Below are 16,682 nucleotides of genomic sequence, written 5' to 3'. Positions count from 1 at the left end.
TCACGTGTTGTTGATCTGTTTTATCCCAGCATGAAAGACCGTGCTATGGGAAGCTGTATCTGCGGCAGTGGTTTGCTCTCCGCAGCAACAGGTGAGACCGTTGTGGAGAGATTTGTGGGTCTGGGACATCAGGAATAATCCCGGGCCGTTGGTGGTTACCGGTGTTTCGGGCGTCCTCTGTCTCAAACTCCTTATGTGCGTGAGATGTTGAGGCATGGTCAGTCGGGACTTTGCCATGGCTAGAGCTAGCTACGGCTACATGGCCAAAACTACATGGTCGGTGATGTCTACGCCATGGCCAGAGCTATCTTTGGCTACATGGCCAGAGCTAGCTATGGCTGTTTTAACTGCGCCGATGTTAGCCGTTAGCTGACAGAACTCCTGCTGTGGTGGATTGATTTAGTTGTCGACCAAGGTGAGATGAAGATTCGGCAGCCTTGAAATATCTAGGGGTCACATTTTTTGTAAAATGTAAATAATCTGGCCAATCCAGGGCCCCTTGCAGATTTGTGACCCTAGGCTAGCCGGTGCCTGCGTCTGACCATTGAATCTGTCCATTATCCAGCGGGAGGTAGTTCAGCTGCCACACGTATCATCGTTAACAACAATGCGCTGTGATTTGGAGTACTAGCCGGCTAAATCATGAATAAACTGCACTATTGGTGATAAATGCTCATCTAGGTTTGTCTAAATTAACCTATACATAAAACGTATAATTCCGTTAGCATTGTGAACTGTGCCTACATTGTGTACATTAATGTTCCTCATCACAGTGTCCCGCTCCTATCACAGAAAACTATCAATATGTTTTGGGGTTGTTCAGAATATTGTGTTCATGTATTAAATATAGGATGCATGAGTGCATGTCACAGAAAATGAAATAATGGCCATAGGTCTTAAACAAGCACATGGAGAAATAAATGAGAGGGGGTTGGCAGATGTAGCTTGTGGTTCCATGTGTTTTATAAAAAAGAACAGCATACCAAGATTATATTCCCTCAAAACCCTAAATGGGCATATAACACAAAGAGCAGTTGTGTTAACAACTGACCAACTAAACATACAATCGCTGAACCAACTTAATGATTATGAAGGCATATTTCTCGCTGGATATTGATCAAAACATGGACATTATATGTCCCCTGCGGACATTATAGGTCCCCTGCTGGACCCCCTGCAGTTTGCCTGCAGGGCAAACAGGTCGGCGGATGATGCTGTCAACATGTGACTGCAATACATACTGCACCACCTCGACTACCCAGGGACGTATGCCAGGATCCTGTTTGTGGACTTCAGCTCGGCGTTCAACACCATCGTCCCCGAAATCCTACATCAGAAGCTCACCCAGTTCGAAGTGCCTGTCACCACCTGTCAGTGGATCATCAGCTTCCTGATTGACAGGCAGCAGCATGTCAGACTGGGGAGCATCTCTTCCAAAACCCGGTCCATCAGCACTGGCGCCCCACAGGGGTGTGTCCTCTCCCCGCTGCTCTTCTCCATCTACACCAATGACTGCACCTCAAAGATCCCGTCCGTATAACTCCTGAAGTTTGCAGATGACACCCCTGTCATTGGTTTGATCCAGGATGGTGAAGAGTCTGCTTACAGACAGGAGGTGGAACAGCTGGTCCAATGGTGCAGTCAGCACCACCTGGTGTTAAACGACAACAAGACTGTGGAGATGACAGTGGACTTTCGGAGAAGTCCCCCCCCCACTCCCCCCCTCACCATCCAGAACGACACAGTGTCAAGGTCAAGGTCAAGGTTCAACTTTATTGTCCCCGTGGGGAAATTTGTCTTGGGCACAGTGCATCATTGCTTTCTTAACATACACAAGAGTACAACAGAACAAAAACACAACCACAGACACAAACACAATCAGACAACCAACATTTCAACATCGAGAACATGGGGCTTGATAGACTTAAACTGCACCTTGTCCACTGTTGATTCCTTTAGGTTCCTAGGTACAACCATTTCACAGGACTTAAAATGGTGTCCCCACATTTACTCTGTCCAGAAAAAGGCCCAGCAGAGGTTATACTTCCTGCCACAACTAAGGAAGTTTAATCTGCCTAAAGAGCTGCTGACCACCTTCTACTCAGTCATCATCCAGTCTGTCATCTGCACCTCGATCACCCTCTGGTTTGGGTCAGCCACCAAACGGGACAGGGCCAGACTGCAACGGACAATACGGGCTGCGGAGAAGATCATTGCAGCTGACCTTCCCACCATTGAGGACCTGTACCAGTCCAGGGTCAGGAAAAGGGCAACAAGAATCGCCCTAGATCCCTCACATCCTGGTCACAAAATGTTCAACCTCCTTCCCTCGGGCAGGCGATACAGGGCACTGTTTGCCAAAACCAGCCGACACAAAGTCAGCTTCTTTCCCCAAGCAGTCTCTCTGTTGAACGCTCAGAATTAGCCCCCACCCTCTATTTTATTATATTATTATAATTATTATTATTTATTGTATTGTTATTCTGTATACTTAACAGTTTATTTATATTTATTATTATTTATTTTTTTGTACTGTTTTCTGTTTTTGCTTTTTTATATATTAACAATAGGTTAAATGTTGAGAGTTGTACATAGAGAGCCAAGGGACCAAAGTCAAATTCCTTGTTTGTTCGCAAACCTGGCCAATAAAGCTGAATCTGAACACATTTTAATGCGTAAACAATTTTATTATTGCATTTTCCAATGAGCATCAAATAAATGTCAGCCATATTTGGTTCTCAGCGATAGCCGCGTCCATAGCACCCACCATAGCAATGATAGAAACCGTGTGGTTTAACAATGTATGGCGTAAGAATATTCAGAATAACTTTCATAATAGAAATGTTATCAAACCCATTTAATGCTGAATCTATATAAAATATTGCATTTACCACTGAGAATAAAATAAATGTCAGCCACCTTGTTTGTTTTCGCAGAGGGGTCAGGCGCACCGATTACTCGTCGACATTCGTAGTTATCTTAGGAAACATTTTCGATAGCTTTTCTTAAGATATACAAATTTTGTAAGAGACCAGCCTGACCCATTGTAAATGTGACATTTTGGAGATTGAAGGAATAGGGGAAAATAGTGAGTCAACAAGCGGCTAGTCATGACAACAGCCTGCTGTACATCCAATGTGAGCCAAAGGTTTGCATTTAATGTTTGAACAGAAACAGTGGCCAATACATGTCTCTGTCAGACTGTACACATACCCTCTGGGCCTTTGTACTGCTCATGTCATTTAATTTCGGAGTGTCCTAAAGAAATCAAATTAAATTAAATAAAAAACCGAGCAATAACAGAACTTTCGTCATAACATAAATATCAAATAAAAGCAGAAACAAATACAAACATCCTTAGGTGCATCGGTGTCCCATAGTAGAAAATACTGTTCGTTCCTAATTTGGGCAAGTTACATTGAATTGCCATTTCAAAGCTTTTGCTTTTGGAATCATTTCAACAATATTGAATGAATAACACATTTTATTTTTGGAAATCCCTGATAGATAATTTTTTCCACACTTTGAAGTCTAAATCGAACTGCAACTTCTTGGTTTTTACGTAGCAAAAATGAAAAGATAATACCTGTATTATAAACAACAGCAGTCACATCATCACATCCCTTTACCAGAGATGGTCGGACTTTGGTTCCACTTTACAGAGTGACAAGTATCACAACGGATGGAAATAGTTTTTTGCTATGGCTGGTTATTAGTGACTGAAGACTCTTACTTCCTTGAGCCCTTGGTGTAAAGTCGACAACTCTGCCTTCCCAATAAGCAAACAAATCTGTGACCCATTATGATGGCCAACCTTGTGGAAATATGGGTGAAAAGAGTAATAATATGTTTGTCATGACCCAACCAGTTGGTCATCGGGCTCCAGTCCGGGGTTTTCAGCAGACACTTGCAGTTTCCTGGGGCCTGTTGGGTTCCTCCCAACCAAAGAGGAGCTTCTGCTCCTGAGAAGAGCCCGGATCAAGACCCTACAATGCAGAGGAGGTTAAATGCCAATTTTAGCACTTCATTGACTAATATATATATAGAATATACGCATCACAGCAACACCTCCAGGACAACCCAAGTTAACACGCTTCAATAGCCTATTATGGCGTCAGTGGTTTCACTGTACAGGGTGAGGTCGAAAACTCCACAGATATTTAATTATTTTCTACTATGATGTCATTGCAATAGTCTATGTGTGTGTGTATATGCGTGTGTGTGTGTGCGTGCATGGTACCTTGGCAGCAGTGCGGTGACGGTGGTCAGGGCACACACCAGATAGAACAGAGGCTGAGAAATGGTCAGGGTCTCCACCCCCAGGGGGTTAGTGGGCGGGCTGCAGGTCACACACCACACACTGAACAGCAGCGTGAACACAAAGTACAAGACGCCGCTCCCCACCAGCACTGCGATGTGCATCCACATCTGGAAACATTATCAATGTGTTCACAATCAAGGGGAGGGGAGGTATGTTGAGGGGTAACTGGGAAGATATCATCATGGAAGAGTGAAAGTGGTGAGTTGGTTCAAGTGTTCACAATTGATCAGCTCTGGGATGTTCTTTTTCAACATCAACATAAACAAATATTAGCCTGGCTCTGCCCCCCTACGTATTTCCGCTCAATTTCCATTACCCTTCAGTACTATGTCTACGTTTGCGGTATTTTTGCGGGTTTTCTCCGGCCAAATTTTGCCGGTCTAATCAGCGAACAGAGGGAGTGGCTGAGAACAATGACGTTGAGGTTTTGCGCTACTTTCAGTTGTAGTCAAACGTTAGCGAATGGTTATGGGAGATCCAGAGTGGCACTGGGCAGATCCAATAGTTTTAAACTTCAACATTCACCGTCTTGAAGTGAGATAACGTTTGTCAATGGAGAGTGGCCAGACTCTCTGAGCAAATTAAATGAAGTACGATGAGAGTCTGGTAGGACCAGGCTAAACAAATATGACACCTAAACAAAAATGGGATTGATAGTTGGGAGTTTGATGAAGTTATAAACAATGATCATTACTCATGCATACATCCCGTATATCTACACTATGTAAACATGACCAGGGACTGACCAAGGTGTGGCTCTCGATGATCTGGTGCAGTAAGATGATAAGGAGAGCCGACGCGTTGACAGGGGAGCCGAAGGCCAGGACCCCAACGTCTGACCCTGCATATGCCTCGGAGAAAGAAATACAGTCTTTATCACAAATCAAAAGGCAATACCTGCTGTGGTTAGACCTCAGTAACTCATGATGTATAGAGTCCACTATAGATTGTCTTACCATGTACGGGATGAAGAAACAAACCAGACTCTGGTAGAAGGCGTCCATGATGGTGAGCCAGAACGTGGAGGAACCATAGACCTGCAGAAGAAGCATCACTCTGTCTTTATTTAGAGGCTGAACTCACACTTAACCTTTTTCATCCTTTTTATCTATCATATTAGTGCTAGTATTTTGTACTGTTATCTCTAAGTAACAGCTACTTATGAACATGGACCATCCATAGAACTTTTCTTTTCAACCTGGCTATGTACTTTGGGCTAATGTTTTCTTTTGTATAGGTGGGATATGTATGTATATTCGTGTTATGTTGTGTGTATGTAGGGTGGCTGCTTGAACACCTACCTTTCCCAGCTGGTATGAATAAAGTATCATATATATATATATATATATATATATATATATATATATATATATATACATACATACATACATACATACATACATACATACATACATACATACATACATAGCTTTATTCATACCAGCTGGTATGAATAAAGTATCATATATATATATATATATATACATATATACATACATACATACATATATATATATATATATATATATATACACATATATATATATATACATATACATATACACATATATATATATATATATATATACATATAGAGCTGTCAGTTAAACGCGTTATTAACGGCGTTAACGCAAACCAATTTTAACGACGTTCATTTTTTTAACGCTTTAAATGTTTTTTTTTTAAAAAAACATTTGCACTTCTCCATGTTGATAAGAGCATTAAAATGAGAAAAATTAATGGGACAAAGAATTCAAGGGATATTTAGCATAAAAAAAAAAAATACGATTAATCGTGAGTTAACTATGGCATTAATGCGATTAATCGTGATTAAATATTTTAATCGCTTGACAGCCCTAATATATATATATATATACATATATATAGATATATATATATATATATATATATATAATCTTATCTTAATGGCTATGAATTGAATTACCAACAATCATATTGTTCATGTTTATTCACAAACTCCTCAGAGTAAAAAAGGTGACTGTGTCGGGGGGTGGGGGGGGGGGGGAAATCATCGGTCCAAGGACTGATCGGTGTTTCGAGACGGCTACTCGAATTCTGAGCTACCCTGGGCGGGATTTAGCGTGAATATTCATTACGGAGGTTGTAGCACACAATACAATTGAAAGATTTCAAATGACAGACTTTATTATACAGAAATTTGCCGTTGGTTTATTAGCCTAGGACAACACCCTTACCAGATTATTTATCTAAATAGCCCTATGTTGATAGAATTGACTAACTTTATGCAAGGTTGACTCGGTCCTAAAAATACTATGTTATTGTAAATTATATCACATCAAAAAAGCGGTAGCTAACGTTAGTTGATTCAAGTAGCTGCTGTTTTTGCCCCATAAAGCCTGACTTACCTCGAATTTAACACAAGATAGTTCCTTCAAATTAGGGCTGTACGGTATGGATTAAAATGTTTATCACGGTATGATTTGAGGCATAGACGGTAACAGTATTATACAACGGTATGTTCATTTTATCTTCTAATTTCGATATAAATGCTGTGACAGCCCTCTGGCACCTCCTGATTGAGTGATCAGTGTAATGACTAACACCCATGCGGGCAGATCTCCTCAGCTATATAAACTGTAGGAGTCAGCCACTTGATCGCGCTCTCCTTTGACGTAAGGTTTGTTTAGGGTTTTGGTTAGCTTTGCACATACATTCTCCACTCATCCACACACAGCACTCATTACTGAGTGACATGCATCACTTTAATTTGCTCTATCTTTAGTTGGTTAAATAAACAATAATAGTTGAACTAAAACCACGTGTGATCTCCTCCTTGTCATTCCCTTGAGCCGGGCTGTGACAATGCCTCTGAAGGGGTAAAATACTGGTAAGGCAGCAAAACTGCATAAAAAATTGAGTTACTTCCATCTCTGAACACTAATGTTTAATAGTATGTATTTGTTTCTCCACTTGCTTGCGGACCTTGCAGTATAGTTTTGGCATCTCAATTTGGCTGAAGTGTGTGCGGGCAGGTAACGCGTACCTGGGATCGAGTGTTTTGACCATCTCTTTAAAGCCCTTTCTATCGACATTTTGAAAGGGAACCATGTCCTTACACAGGTATACAGTGACGGCATTTGTTAACTCGTGCCACTGCTGGCATTTTGTCGTAAGGACTGGCTTTCAAAATGCCTGCGGAAGCAATGTCTGATTGCAGAGACAGCTTCCCGCTACCAGCGTCTGTCTCATACGGTGTGGAATGAGACTATTACGCAAGCAAGCAGGAGCGCTTGCTGCGCGCCTGCCTGCTTGCGCAATAGCATACTGCCTGAGAAGGCAGTATCGCTGTCAAATCTGTCCCTGGGAAAAGTAATTCGTTACCATATTTTCAGTAGTTGCGCGTAACTTTACTTTTTACATGAAAAAGTAGTTAGGTTACTGTATTAACGTGTTACTTACTTTGTTACGTGTAACACACAACACTGTCTACCGGTCACCCCGGTCTCACGGTGACGTCAAAATCCATACCGTAGCGCGAATTCACACTGGTGTACTTTCTATACCGTTTATACCGTAGGGCTACATCCCTACTTCCAATTGACGCTACGAGTTTCCATCAGACTCGCGCGGTAGCCAGGCGTCTCATCCAAAGGCGAGCTCAGTTGGCGCTGTGTGCTTCAAGATTCTGAGGCAAGTGCTGAGATTCCGATTGGCCCAGAGAAATGTCAATTATAACAATTATCCAATAATGTTTCAGATGAAGGACAGCCTTCCCCCCCCCCCCCCCACCAAAAAAAACCTCTTTGGTTCTACGCCATTCACGTGAATGTCCCAATTCACCAAGAAAACGGTGATTGTCGCCGAAAAGCGACAAGTTTGCAGGTGCGATACAATGATTAGAACTAGAGATGTCCGATATTATCGGCCCACCGATATTATCGGCCCGATATTAGCATAAAAATGTAATATCTGTCAATATCGGGATCGGATTTTTTTTACCTTAAAACCGTTTTTTTTTTTTTTTTATTATTATTTTTTTTTATTTATAGCTCAAATAAATGTTCTCAAAATTGTGCAGTACAGTGCACATTGTAATTGACTCATATTTGTGCATTTATTCAATTAAGGTTATTGAGTTTTAGTTAAAGAAACATACTGCTATGTTGCACATAGTTGTTCAGGTACAATGTTTTATCATTTGTGAAGTCAAGTTTGCCCTATTTGTTGTGGGCATTGTCAAGATTATCTCAGGGAGAGTGTAATCCAAACTGTTGTCTGAGACCATTAAAAAAATAAAAATAAACATGGCACTTTTCCCTTAAATTAAGTTGAAGTATTTTTCTTATTTTGCACAGACAATGTTAACATTTGGAAAGCCTTGTTGCATTCAAGAATGCATCCAGTGGGGCATCACAATAACATTAAGCATGTTGTGTTAATTCCACAACAGGAGATATGTAATGTTACCTAAATTAGGTTTGAGGAAAAATAACCCAAATATCGACATCGGTATCGGCTGATATCGGAATCGAAAATTTAGAATTGGACAATATCGGATATCGGCAAAAAAGCCAATATCGGACATCCCTAATTAGAACCTTTAAATATGTTTCCATCTATGATGGTTTATTCCATCATAGAGGTAGTGTGAGCCTTAGAGATGTTCGTAGTCCATGTATTCATTTTACCTTAGTGCTTGGCCTGGAGCTGTAGAGCTCAGGTCGCTCCATCAGGGTGTCGGCTGGCGTGTGTCTGTCGAGCACGCCATACACCAGGGGCGGCACGGACGTGAAGAGCAGGTTGAACAGGATCAGGATCCATGAGTTGGTCATGACGCTCCCCGAGAATCCCGAGATGAACTGGTACCAGAACAACAAGTTCACGTACATCTGGGCAATGAAGACAAATGAAAACCGTTCAAAGTGGTCTATGGTCTGGTTCTTTTCAAATTGTTAATTCCAATCTTTGTTAGTTGAGAGTAAGCTGAAAGGGCCTATTTCAAATGACAAAAATGTGAGAAAGCTATATTCCACATTTTAAAATTTACATTCAGTGTCTAAATGCACACAATAACAATGATCCTTACCTGGTTAAGGTCTGGTCCATTTATTATCTTCCATGTGACATGGAAGATAATAAATAACCGCCGGTTTAAAACATTTAACAAACCTGTCATTTCTTGATCCAACCTCCCACACAAACTATATGAGGGGCACTGTGGTAATCAGTTTATGGTGTCTAATACTGCACCATTCTCCTGTAAAATCTACAGTCTCAGACTGTACCATTCTCCTGTCAATCTCGGATTGTACCATTCTCCTGTCAGTCTAAGACTGCACTATTCTCCTGTAACATCCACAGTCTCAAACTGTACCATTCTCCTGTCACTCTCAGACTGTACCATTCTCCAATAACATCTGAACAGATGCATTTAATGCATGAAACATTTTTTTAAAAACTTTTGAGAAGACTTGAGTGAAGTGTACCTCTTACCACATTTTTGTAGAAGAAGTAAAGGATCATGTTGGCTAGACGAGAGTAGCACCAGTGGCCGTGGACCAGGAGCAGCTTCCGCAGGTGTTTAAATCTGGAGATGGCAAAGTCGCTTGACATAACAGCCTGGGGAGAAAGCAGGGCACAATAAGACATTTAAAACACATCTCTCTAAAAGTGAAACGTTTCAGGAAGTTGAGCACATACAATGCAGGAGGTATGGTTCAAACCCCATCTCAAACATACATGGTCTGAGAAACAAAATCACAGCCTATGATAGTTAATGGTCTATGGCTCACTATCCTTTCCATACTGTATAAGACACCCCCATTGTTGCTTGCATCTATATTTATCAATAATATTCCATTTATGGGTGGATTCTGAATCTGAGATTCATATTGTCTACAAATTCAATTAAATTACCATTTGCCTCCAGTAATAAGTCCCTACTGGACAGTAGGGAGTAGGGACATATTCATATTTAGGAATTAAGGAGATCCATTCATTTAAATTACATTAAAAGGTGACATATTATACCACCAGGTGAGTGTGATTAGCCGTACAAATCTGCCTCTTCTGACATCACAAGTGGGCGTGTCCATCTAGATGTCCGAAGGATAGATGAGCAACGTTTGCTACAGTACACTGGGTAGGCTGGTAGACTGATCTATCCAGCACTCATATAGTTGGACACGCCCACTTGTGATACACAGTCACACCTGGTGGTATATGTGTACCCTTTGAGGAGCAGATAGGAGTGAGAAATCTTGCTCAAAAAAAGACACCTACATGTAGCACTCAGACATTATACATCATTCCACAAACCATCACCCTAGCTGCCACTACTATATAGTACTATGATTACTATACCCTCTTCAATGTGTCCTCAGAGCCTAACAGAGCATGGTAGAGTAGTCCCTAATGGCGTAACAGTGGCTACCTGCATGCCCTCCTGGCCAGATATCCCGATGCCCACATCTGCCACTTGGATCATGCTGACATCATTTGCTCCATCGCCTGGAAGTGAATGACCAGATATTTTCCTCTCTGGTGGTTTATTTGATTATTCCAATAAAATAACTCACCATCATAAGCTTCATCACAATACCACAGATTAAACCAAACTGGAGCAAAACATTAAAAGATTAAATCTTCAAATTGTACAATATAATATATTTTATGCAGCAGATTAATAGCCGACCAGCATGACTCTGAATCCTGAGTCAGGCTGAATACCTTTACTTCTGTTGGAGCAAACTTCAACACAATCCCCTCATTCAGTTCCACCACGTTGCAAAAATACCCATCAAATAAGAAACATGAAAAAGGACCTGAGAGTCTGAAGATGCAACTGGACTAACAGGATGTCAAAGGCTCCTCACCGATGGCCAGAGTCATGACGCTGAGCTGGCTGCGGACCAGCTGGACCACCTGGCTCTTCTGCAGGGGGGTGGACCGGCAGCAGAGGACCGCCTTGCACTGCCGGCTCAGCTCCAGGAAGCCCCCCTTCAGCTCGTCCTGGAGGGCCCATTCCAGGGTTCGTCCGTCAATCACCAAGACGAAGCCCCCCACGGCCGCGGCTGGCAAAGCTTTGTCCTCGCCCAAAGTTGGTCTGCCAGGTCCTTCCCCTGTGCCTCGAACCTCTGAGAGGAGGTCCTGGAGCAAGGCATCACATGCATCCTACCACAAAAAGATCAACAACATCCTAATTAGGTGGGAATCGAGAACCGGTTCCTAATCAGAACCGGTTCCAACTAACCAATTCCATCGGAATCGTACGCCTCCAACGTTATCGATTCTTCTTAACGATTCCGCACCACGTTTTACGGTTTACGCAAAAATTTTGCGACGACCCTGCGCGCTCCGACAATCTTCGAACGACAAGGCAGCATCGTGGAGTAGGAAGCGATCGCAAGTCTGGCTCCATTTCACCAAACGCAATGAAAATTCCGCCGTATGTAGTCGGTGCAATGCTATCATTTCGTGTAAGGGTGCAAACACCAGCAACATGCTAAAGCATTTGTCTACCAAGCATGGAATTAAGGGGGTCATCCCTAAGTTCCCCGGGTCCTATGTTCCCCGGGTCTATGTTCCCCGCTTGGGGAACATAGGAACCTTTTAAAAAAAAAAAGGTCCTATGTTCCCCGTTTTTCCCAAAAAGGCTCCTATGTTCCCCTGTAGCCATACATACCGGGGAGCATAGGACCCTTTTTGGGAAAAGCGGGGAATATAGGACCCTTTTCTGGGAAAAGGGTCCTATGTTCCCCGCAATCTATCAATCTTTAAAGATATTTAAACTTTGACGCGACATTCGCGTGATGACAGCCAATCGGCGTTCAACAGCCTGGCCACTGAGTGACATGTGTAACGTAACAGCCAATCAGCGTTCAACCGGCCAACTCAGTGCAGTGCAGTCCGGGGTGAACTGCAGCATGGAGGAGAAAGTGATTTTGCCGTTTGCGACTCCCGGAGCTCTTTATATGATAGTATATAATTTTATAATAATATCACGGCTAAAAGCTCTGTGCGCCTCCGGATGGCTGCGGGAAGCTCTCGTAGGGATTGGGCTTCTCGGGGTTTGATTACCGGCGTATGAATAGACTGCGTCAGGTTGGTTGGTTAAAATGGTTACTTTTGGTGCAGAAGACTGTAGAACTCTTTTTTTGCCACTCAATGAACTACTCAGGAATCGGTAAGAGAATTGATAAGGAATTGGATCAATAGGCAGAATCGACAATGGCATTGATATTGATAAAAACGTATCAATTCCCACCCCTAATCCTAATGTAGTTCTGACTGGAGTCGGGAAAGAGGAAGGCTGTTTCATGGCCTTTGCTTTTATTTTCACGTTTTGCGAAAATAAGGCCTTCATATGGGGAGACATTGTTGGTAAAAAAAACCTTATCAGTAAGAAAATAGATGAACTGAACTGTGAATCTCGTCCATTTGATCAGATAATCATCAGGAAGTGAGACCGCACCCGAATGTTAAAGCACAGAAAACAGGTCAGGCCTGTCTGTTCAAAAAGCAGTTCCCCTAACCTAGCAGCCTAAAAAGTGTGCGTTCATGGCACACAACAGAAGCAATCATTAATAAATAGGTTGAACAGAAATAGGCAAGCGCATACGCCCTGAGCAGACTAGACGTGGTTGCGCAGATTCTTCTTGTCCAGTAATCGTTCAAATCGTTCATGAATGATCCGTGATAGAAGTGTCCTAATGCCTTGTTGCTTTGCTTTGTTATAATTAATGAATAAATAATAATCACATTGCATTACTTTAGTCTGTTTGTACATGTATTAGGGGATATGACCTCTCACTAGTTATCACCTGATCAGCTGAGGTTAGGGTGAATACAGACCGTTGACTGACTGTAAACTGCCCACCTTACTTCCGCAGTTCGCGATCAGAATCTGGTCATCAGGTCCCAGGAGTTTACAGGCGCATGCGATGTTGACGGCCGTCTCCTGCTTGTCTCCGGTCAGAACCCACACCTTGATGCCAGCTCTCTGCAGGGCCTCAATGGTCTCTGGGACCTCCTCCTGGAGGCGATCTACGATCCCGGTCGCACCTGAGAACAACAGACAACCCCCTTTGATCTGAATGTGTAAAAGTGATACTTTTGGCATTTAAACATGTATATCAGGATATCAACAGGATATCAGGGCAGGATATTGCATAGGATGACAGCAGTGAGCAGCAGCCACTGCTGCTCACTGCTGTCATCCTATGCAATATGTGTGTGTGTGTGCACACACACACACACACACACACACTGGGGGGCGCCGGCTCACACACACACACTGGGGGGCCCCAGCTCACACACACACACTGGGGGTGCCCCGGCTACCGCACACACACTGGGGGGATCGCGGCTCACAAACACACACTTTGGGGGGCCTAGCTCACACACACACACACTGGGGGGCGCCGGCTCACACACACACACTGGGGGGCCCCAGCTCACACACACACACTGGGGGTGCCCCGGCTACCGCACACACACTGGGGGGATCGCGGCTCACAAACACACACTTTGGGGGGCCTAGCTCACACACACACACACTGGGGGGCCCCGGCTCACAAACACACACTATGGTTGTGTGTGTGTCAGCTCACAGTCTTTGGTTTTTTTGGAGACCAGGTTGGTCTCCAGATGTTGTGTGAACCTTTGTCTCACCCAGCAGAGTGAGGTTGGTCTCCAGATGTTGTGTGAACTTTTGTCTCACCCAGCAGAGTGAGGTTGGTCTCCAGATGTTGTGTGAACCTTTGTCTCACCCAGCAGAGTGAGGTTGGTCTCCAGATGTTGTGTGAACCTTTGTCTCACCCAGCAGAGTGAGGTTGTTCTCCAGATGTTGTGTAAATCTTTGTCTCACCCAGCAGAGTGAGGTTGGTCTCCAGATGTTGTGTGAACCTATGTCTCAACCAGCAGAGTGAGGTTGGTCTCCAGATGTTGTGTGAACCTTTGTCTCACCCAGCAGAGTGAGGTTGGTCTCCAGATGTTGTGTGAACCTTTGTCTCACCCAGCAGAGTGAGGTTGGTCTCCAGATGTTGTGTGAACCTTTGTCTCATCCAGCAGAGTGAGGTTGGTCTCCAGATGTTGTGTGACCCTTTGTCTCACCCAGCAGAGTGAGGTTGGTCTCCAGACGCTGGGCCGACTCCAGCAGCAGCTCCTCTCGGTTCTCGATGCTTGTCTCCGCTAGCAGCTGGCCCTTCTGCCAGGCCCGGTAGTCGTCCTCCTCCAGAACCTGGGGGCCCGAGGGGAAACACAGCAGCCGTATTAGTGTCTTAACACTGCTGTACTAACACTTCTAATCTACAGGTAGATTCTAAATCTTTACATGGATGATTTTTCAGATTGATCTCTTGAATGCCTGCCAACCCTGGAAGCATTTTACATTAGTGATAAAGTGATAGCTATGTTAACATTAACAATCAATAAACATTTGTAAGGTTTTAAAATCAACACTGACCTCTCCGTTAATTGCAACATGTCACTAGTCTTGGAAAAGGATTTATTGTACTTTGCTTGTCCTTGCATTGTTTATAATTAAAGACCGGTCTGGGACTCACTCTTACTGTAAACAAGTCTCGATTACAGGTTACAAACAGCCAAAACCTGTATTTGCATCAGGCACTAATGGGCTCACATTGTAGCAGAAATCCATACAACTGACCTAAATGTACTTTATTTAATGCCAGAAGTAAATGTACTTCTGGCATTAAAGATGGCCTGAATGAAAATTTGAATTTAAGTCATTGCCAAGTAAGACATTACAAATACAAGACATTTGTCTAGGTGTTTGATGCATAACAATAGTAATACATTTGGAAAATAAACAAAAAATAAATGAATAAAGTAAATTGCAAGTATTGTAACTCAATAAATATTAACATATAAAGTCCTAAATTGGTCCCATCCCATTAACCAGCATTACCCTTTGTGCGATACAGAGTGTACGAAGGCCGTCTCTGGCGTAGACGTCTAAGTGGTTCTGGGTTTGTTCTCGGATGTTAACGTACCCCTCTCCGGCTGGCACTATACAAGGAGACAAGAGACATGTCAGGCAAATCCACACACCATTTGACATCATACTGCATTGATGTTGATCATGTGAAACCATTATAAATGAAGAATACTATCTGATATGATGATACCAACCGTTACTGCAACCTCTAGTGATGACTTCATTTTATTTGGTTTAATTTTTACAGGTTTATGCTTTTTATTGTAGAGTAAGACAGGAAGGCCTGGGAGAGAGATGGGAGGACATGCTGCAAAAGAACGGGGGGCATTAACCAAACCCGGGTGCCTGTGGTAAGGACTGGGCCTTTAGGGTACTCTACCCACTGAGCCGCCGGGGCGCCCAATTGCCATCATTCGGATACGGTCAAATGATTGCCTGGTAAATACTGAGGCAAATTAATCAGATGGCAAATTGGTTCAGCGAACCAGAGAAAGGGTCAGGGTAAGAATTAGTCAGGATGCAAACACATGTATGACAAAAAAAGAGAGAGCTACCCGAAGTCGGAAAAAATATGATGGCATGGTATCGTATTATCATGAGAAGGCCTATGCTATATGCTATATGCCTAGAAAGATAAAAAATATATTAGTTACTCAGTTAAAGTGCCTTTTTAAACTAAGTTAATTTATTTTCACACACACACAAACACACACCTCTGCATTGGATATGCGATCACAGGTACAGGTACTGGCAGTATAGGCCTGGCACTGTCCCTGATCTTATCTGCTGCTTAGGGGGTTTCTGGAAGAGGGTTTCGGAGAAGCTGTGCAACACTTTGTGTGGTTATTGTTGTTGTCACTTTCCTCCGATGAATGTCTGCCTTACAGTGTGCATACAGGGCATGTACACCCCTGCTGGCATAATTAATTTCTTTAATGCAGTGTGTGCATTTAGCACATCCTTTTTTCTAAATTTTTTTGAAAAAGTCAGACAGTGGAAAGTTATGCTTCACTGTATTCACTCAGTCGTGGCTTCTAATTTTAGCCATGACCACTTCCAACTGCACTTGCACCCTGCGTCCTGCTGCACAATAAGTGCATCCTTCTCCGATATCTCCCACCACTATCCTCGGGCCGGGCCTTTGATCGAGCGTTTTTATTTTTATTTTTATCATTGGTTTATTGGCCTAATCTGAGGGGAAATCTATGCCAAAAAGAGAAATATTATAGGCCTTTATTACACAGGTCTTCTCAATGCCATGGAACACTCCGTTCACTTTGGTAGCTAGTCCGGTGACTTGTTAACCCCAGTGTCTTCTGTTGCTAAGCGACGTCACCGTCTTTGCGGACAATTTATTATTGCTCTGCTGATCAACACTACGAATAATAATAATAATAATACATTTAATTTAGAGGCGCC

The 16,682-nt window shown here is 42.9% G+C and overlaps 1 protein-coding gene across 1 annotated transcript in view; it reads right to left on the bottom strand.

Annotated features, from left to right (window-relative positions):
• Positions 1-1,753: 1,753 nt before the first annotated feature.
• atp10d (ATPase phospholipid transporting 10D) overlaps positions 1,754-16,682 on the bottom strand; it is a gene marked incomplete at its 5' end in the record, with an annotated part of 33,933 nt that continues 19,004 nt past the window's right edge. The window contains 11 exon segments of the mRNA XM_030356136.1: positions 1,754-3,986; positions 4,241-4,428; positions 5,068-5,172; positions 5,278-5,358; positions 8,992-9,192; positions 9,797-9,922; positions 10,737-10,813; positions 11,179-11,476; positions 13,182-13,366; positions 14,417-14,543; positions 15,234-15,334. Coding sequence (XP_030211996.1) covers positions 3,854-3,986; positions 4,241-4,428; positions 5,068-5,172; positions 5,278-5,358; positions 8,992-9,192; positions 9,797-9,922; positions 10,737-10,813; positions 11,179-11,476; positions 13,182-13,366; positions 14,417-14,543; positions 15,234-15,334 — 1,622 coding nt within the window.

Source organism: Gadus morhua, chromosome 5 (genome assembly GCF_902167405.1).
Source record: "Gadus morhua chromosome 5, gadMor3.0, whole genome shotgun sequence".
In the NCBI taxonomy this organism is placed as follows: domain Eukaryota; kingdom Metazoa; phylum Chordata; class Actinopteri; order Gadiformes; family Gadidae; genus Gadus; species Gadus morhua.
The sequence above is the reverse complement of the archived record's forward strand: the minus strand, read 5'-3'. Positions and strand labels throughout refer to the sequence as shown.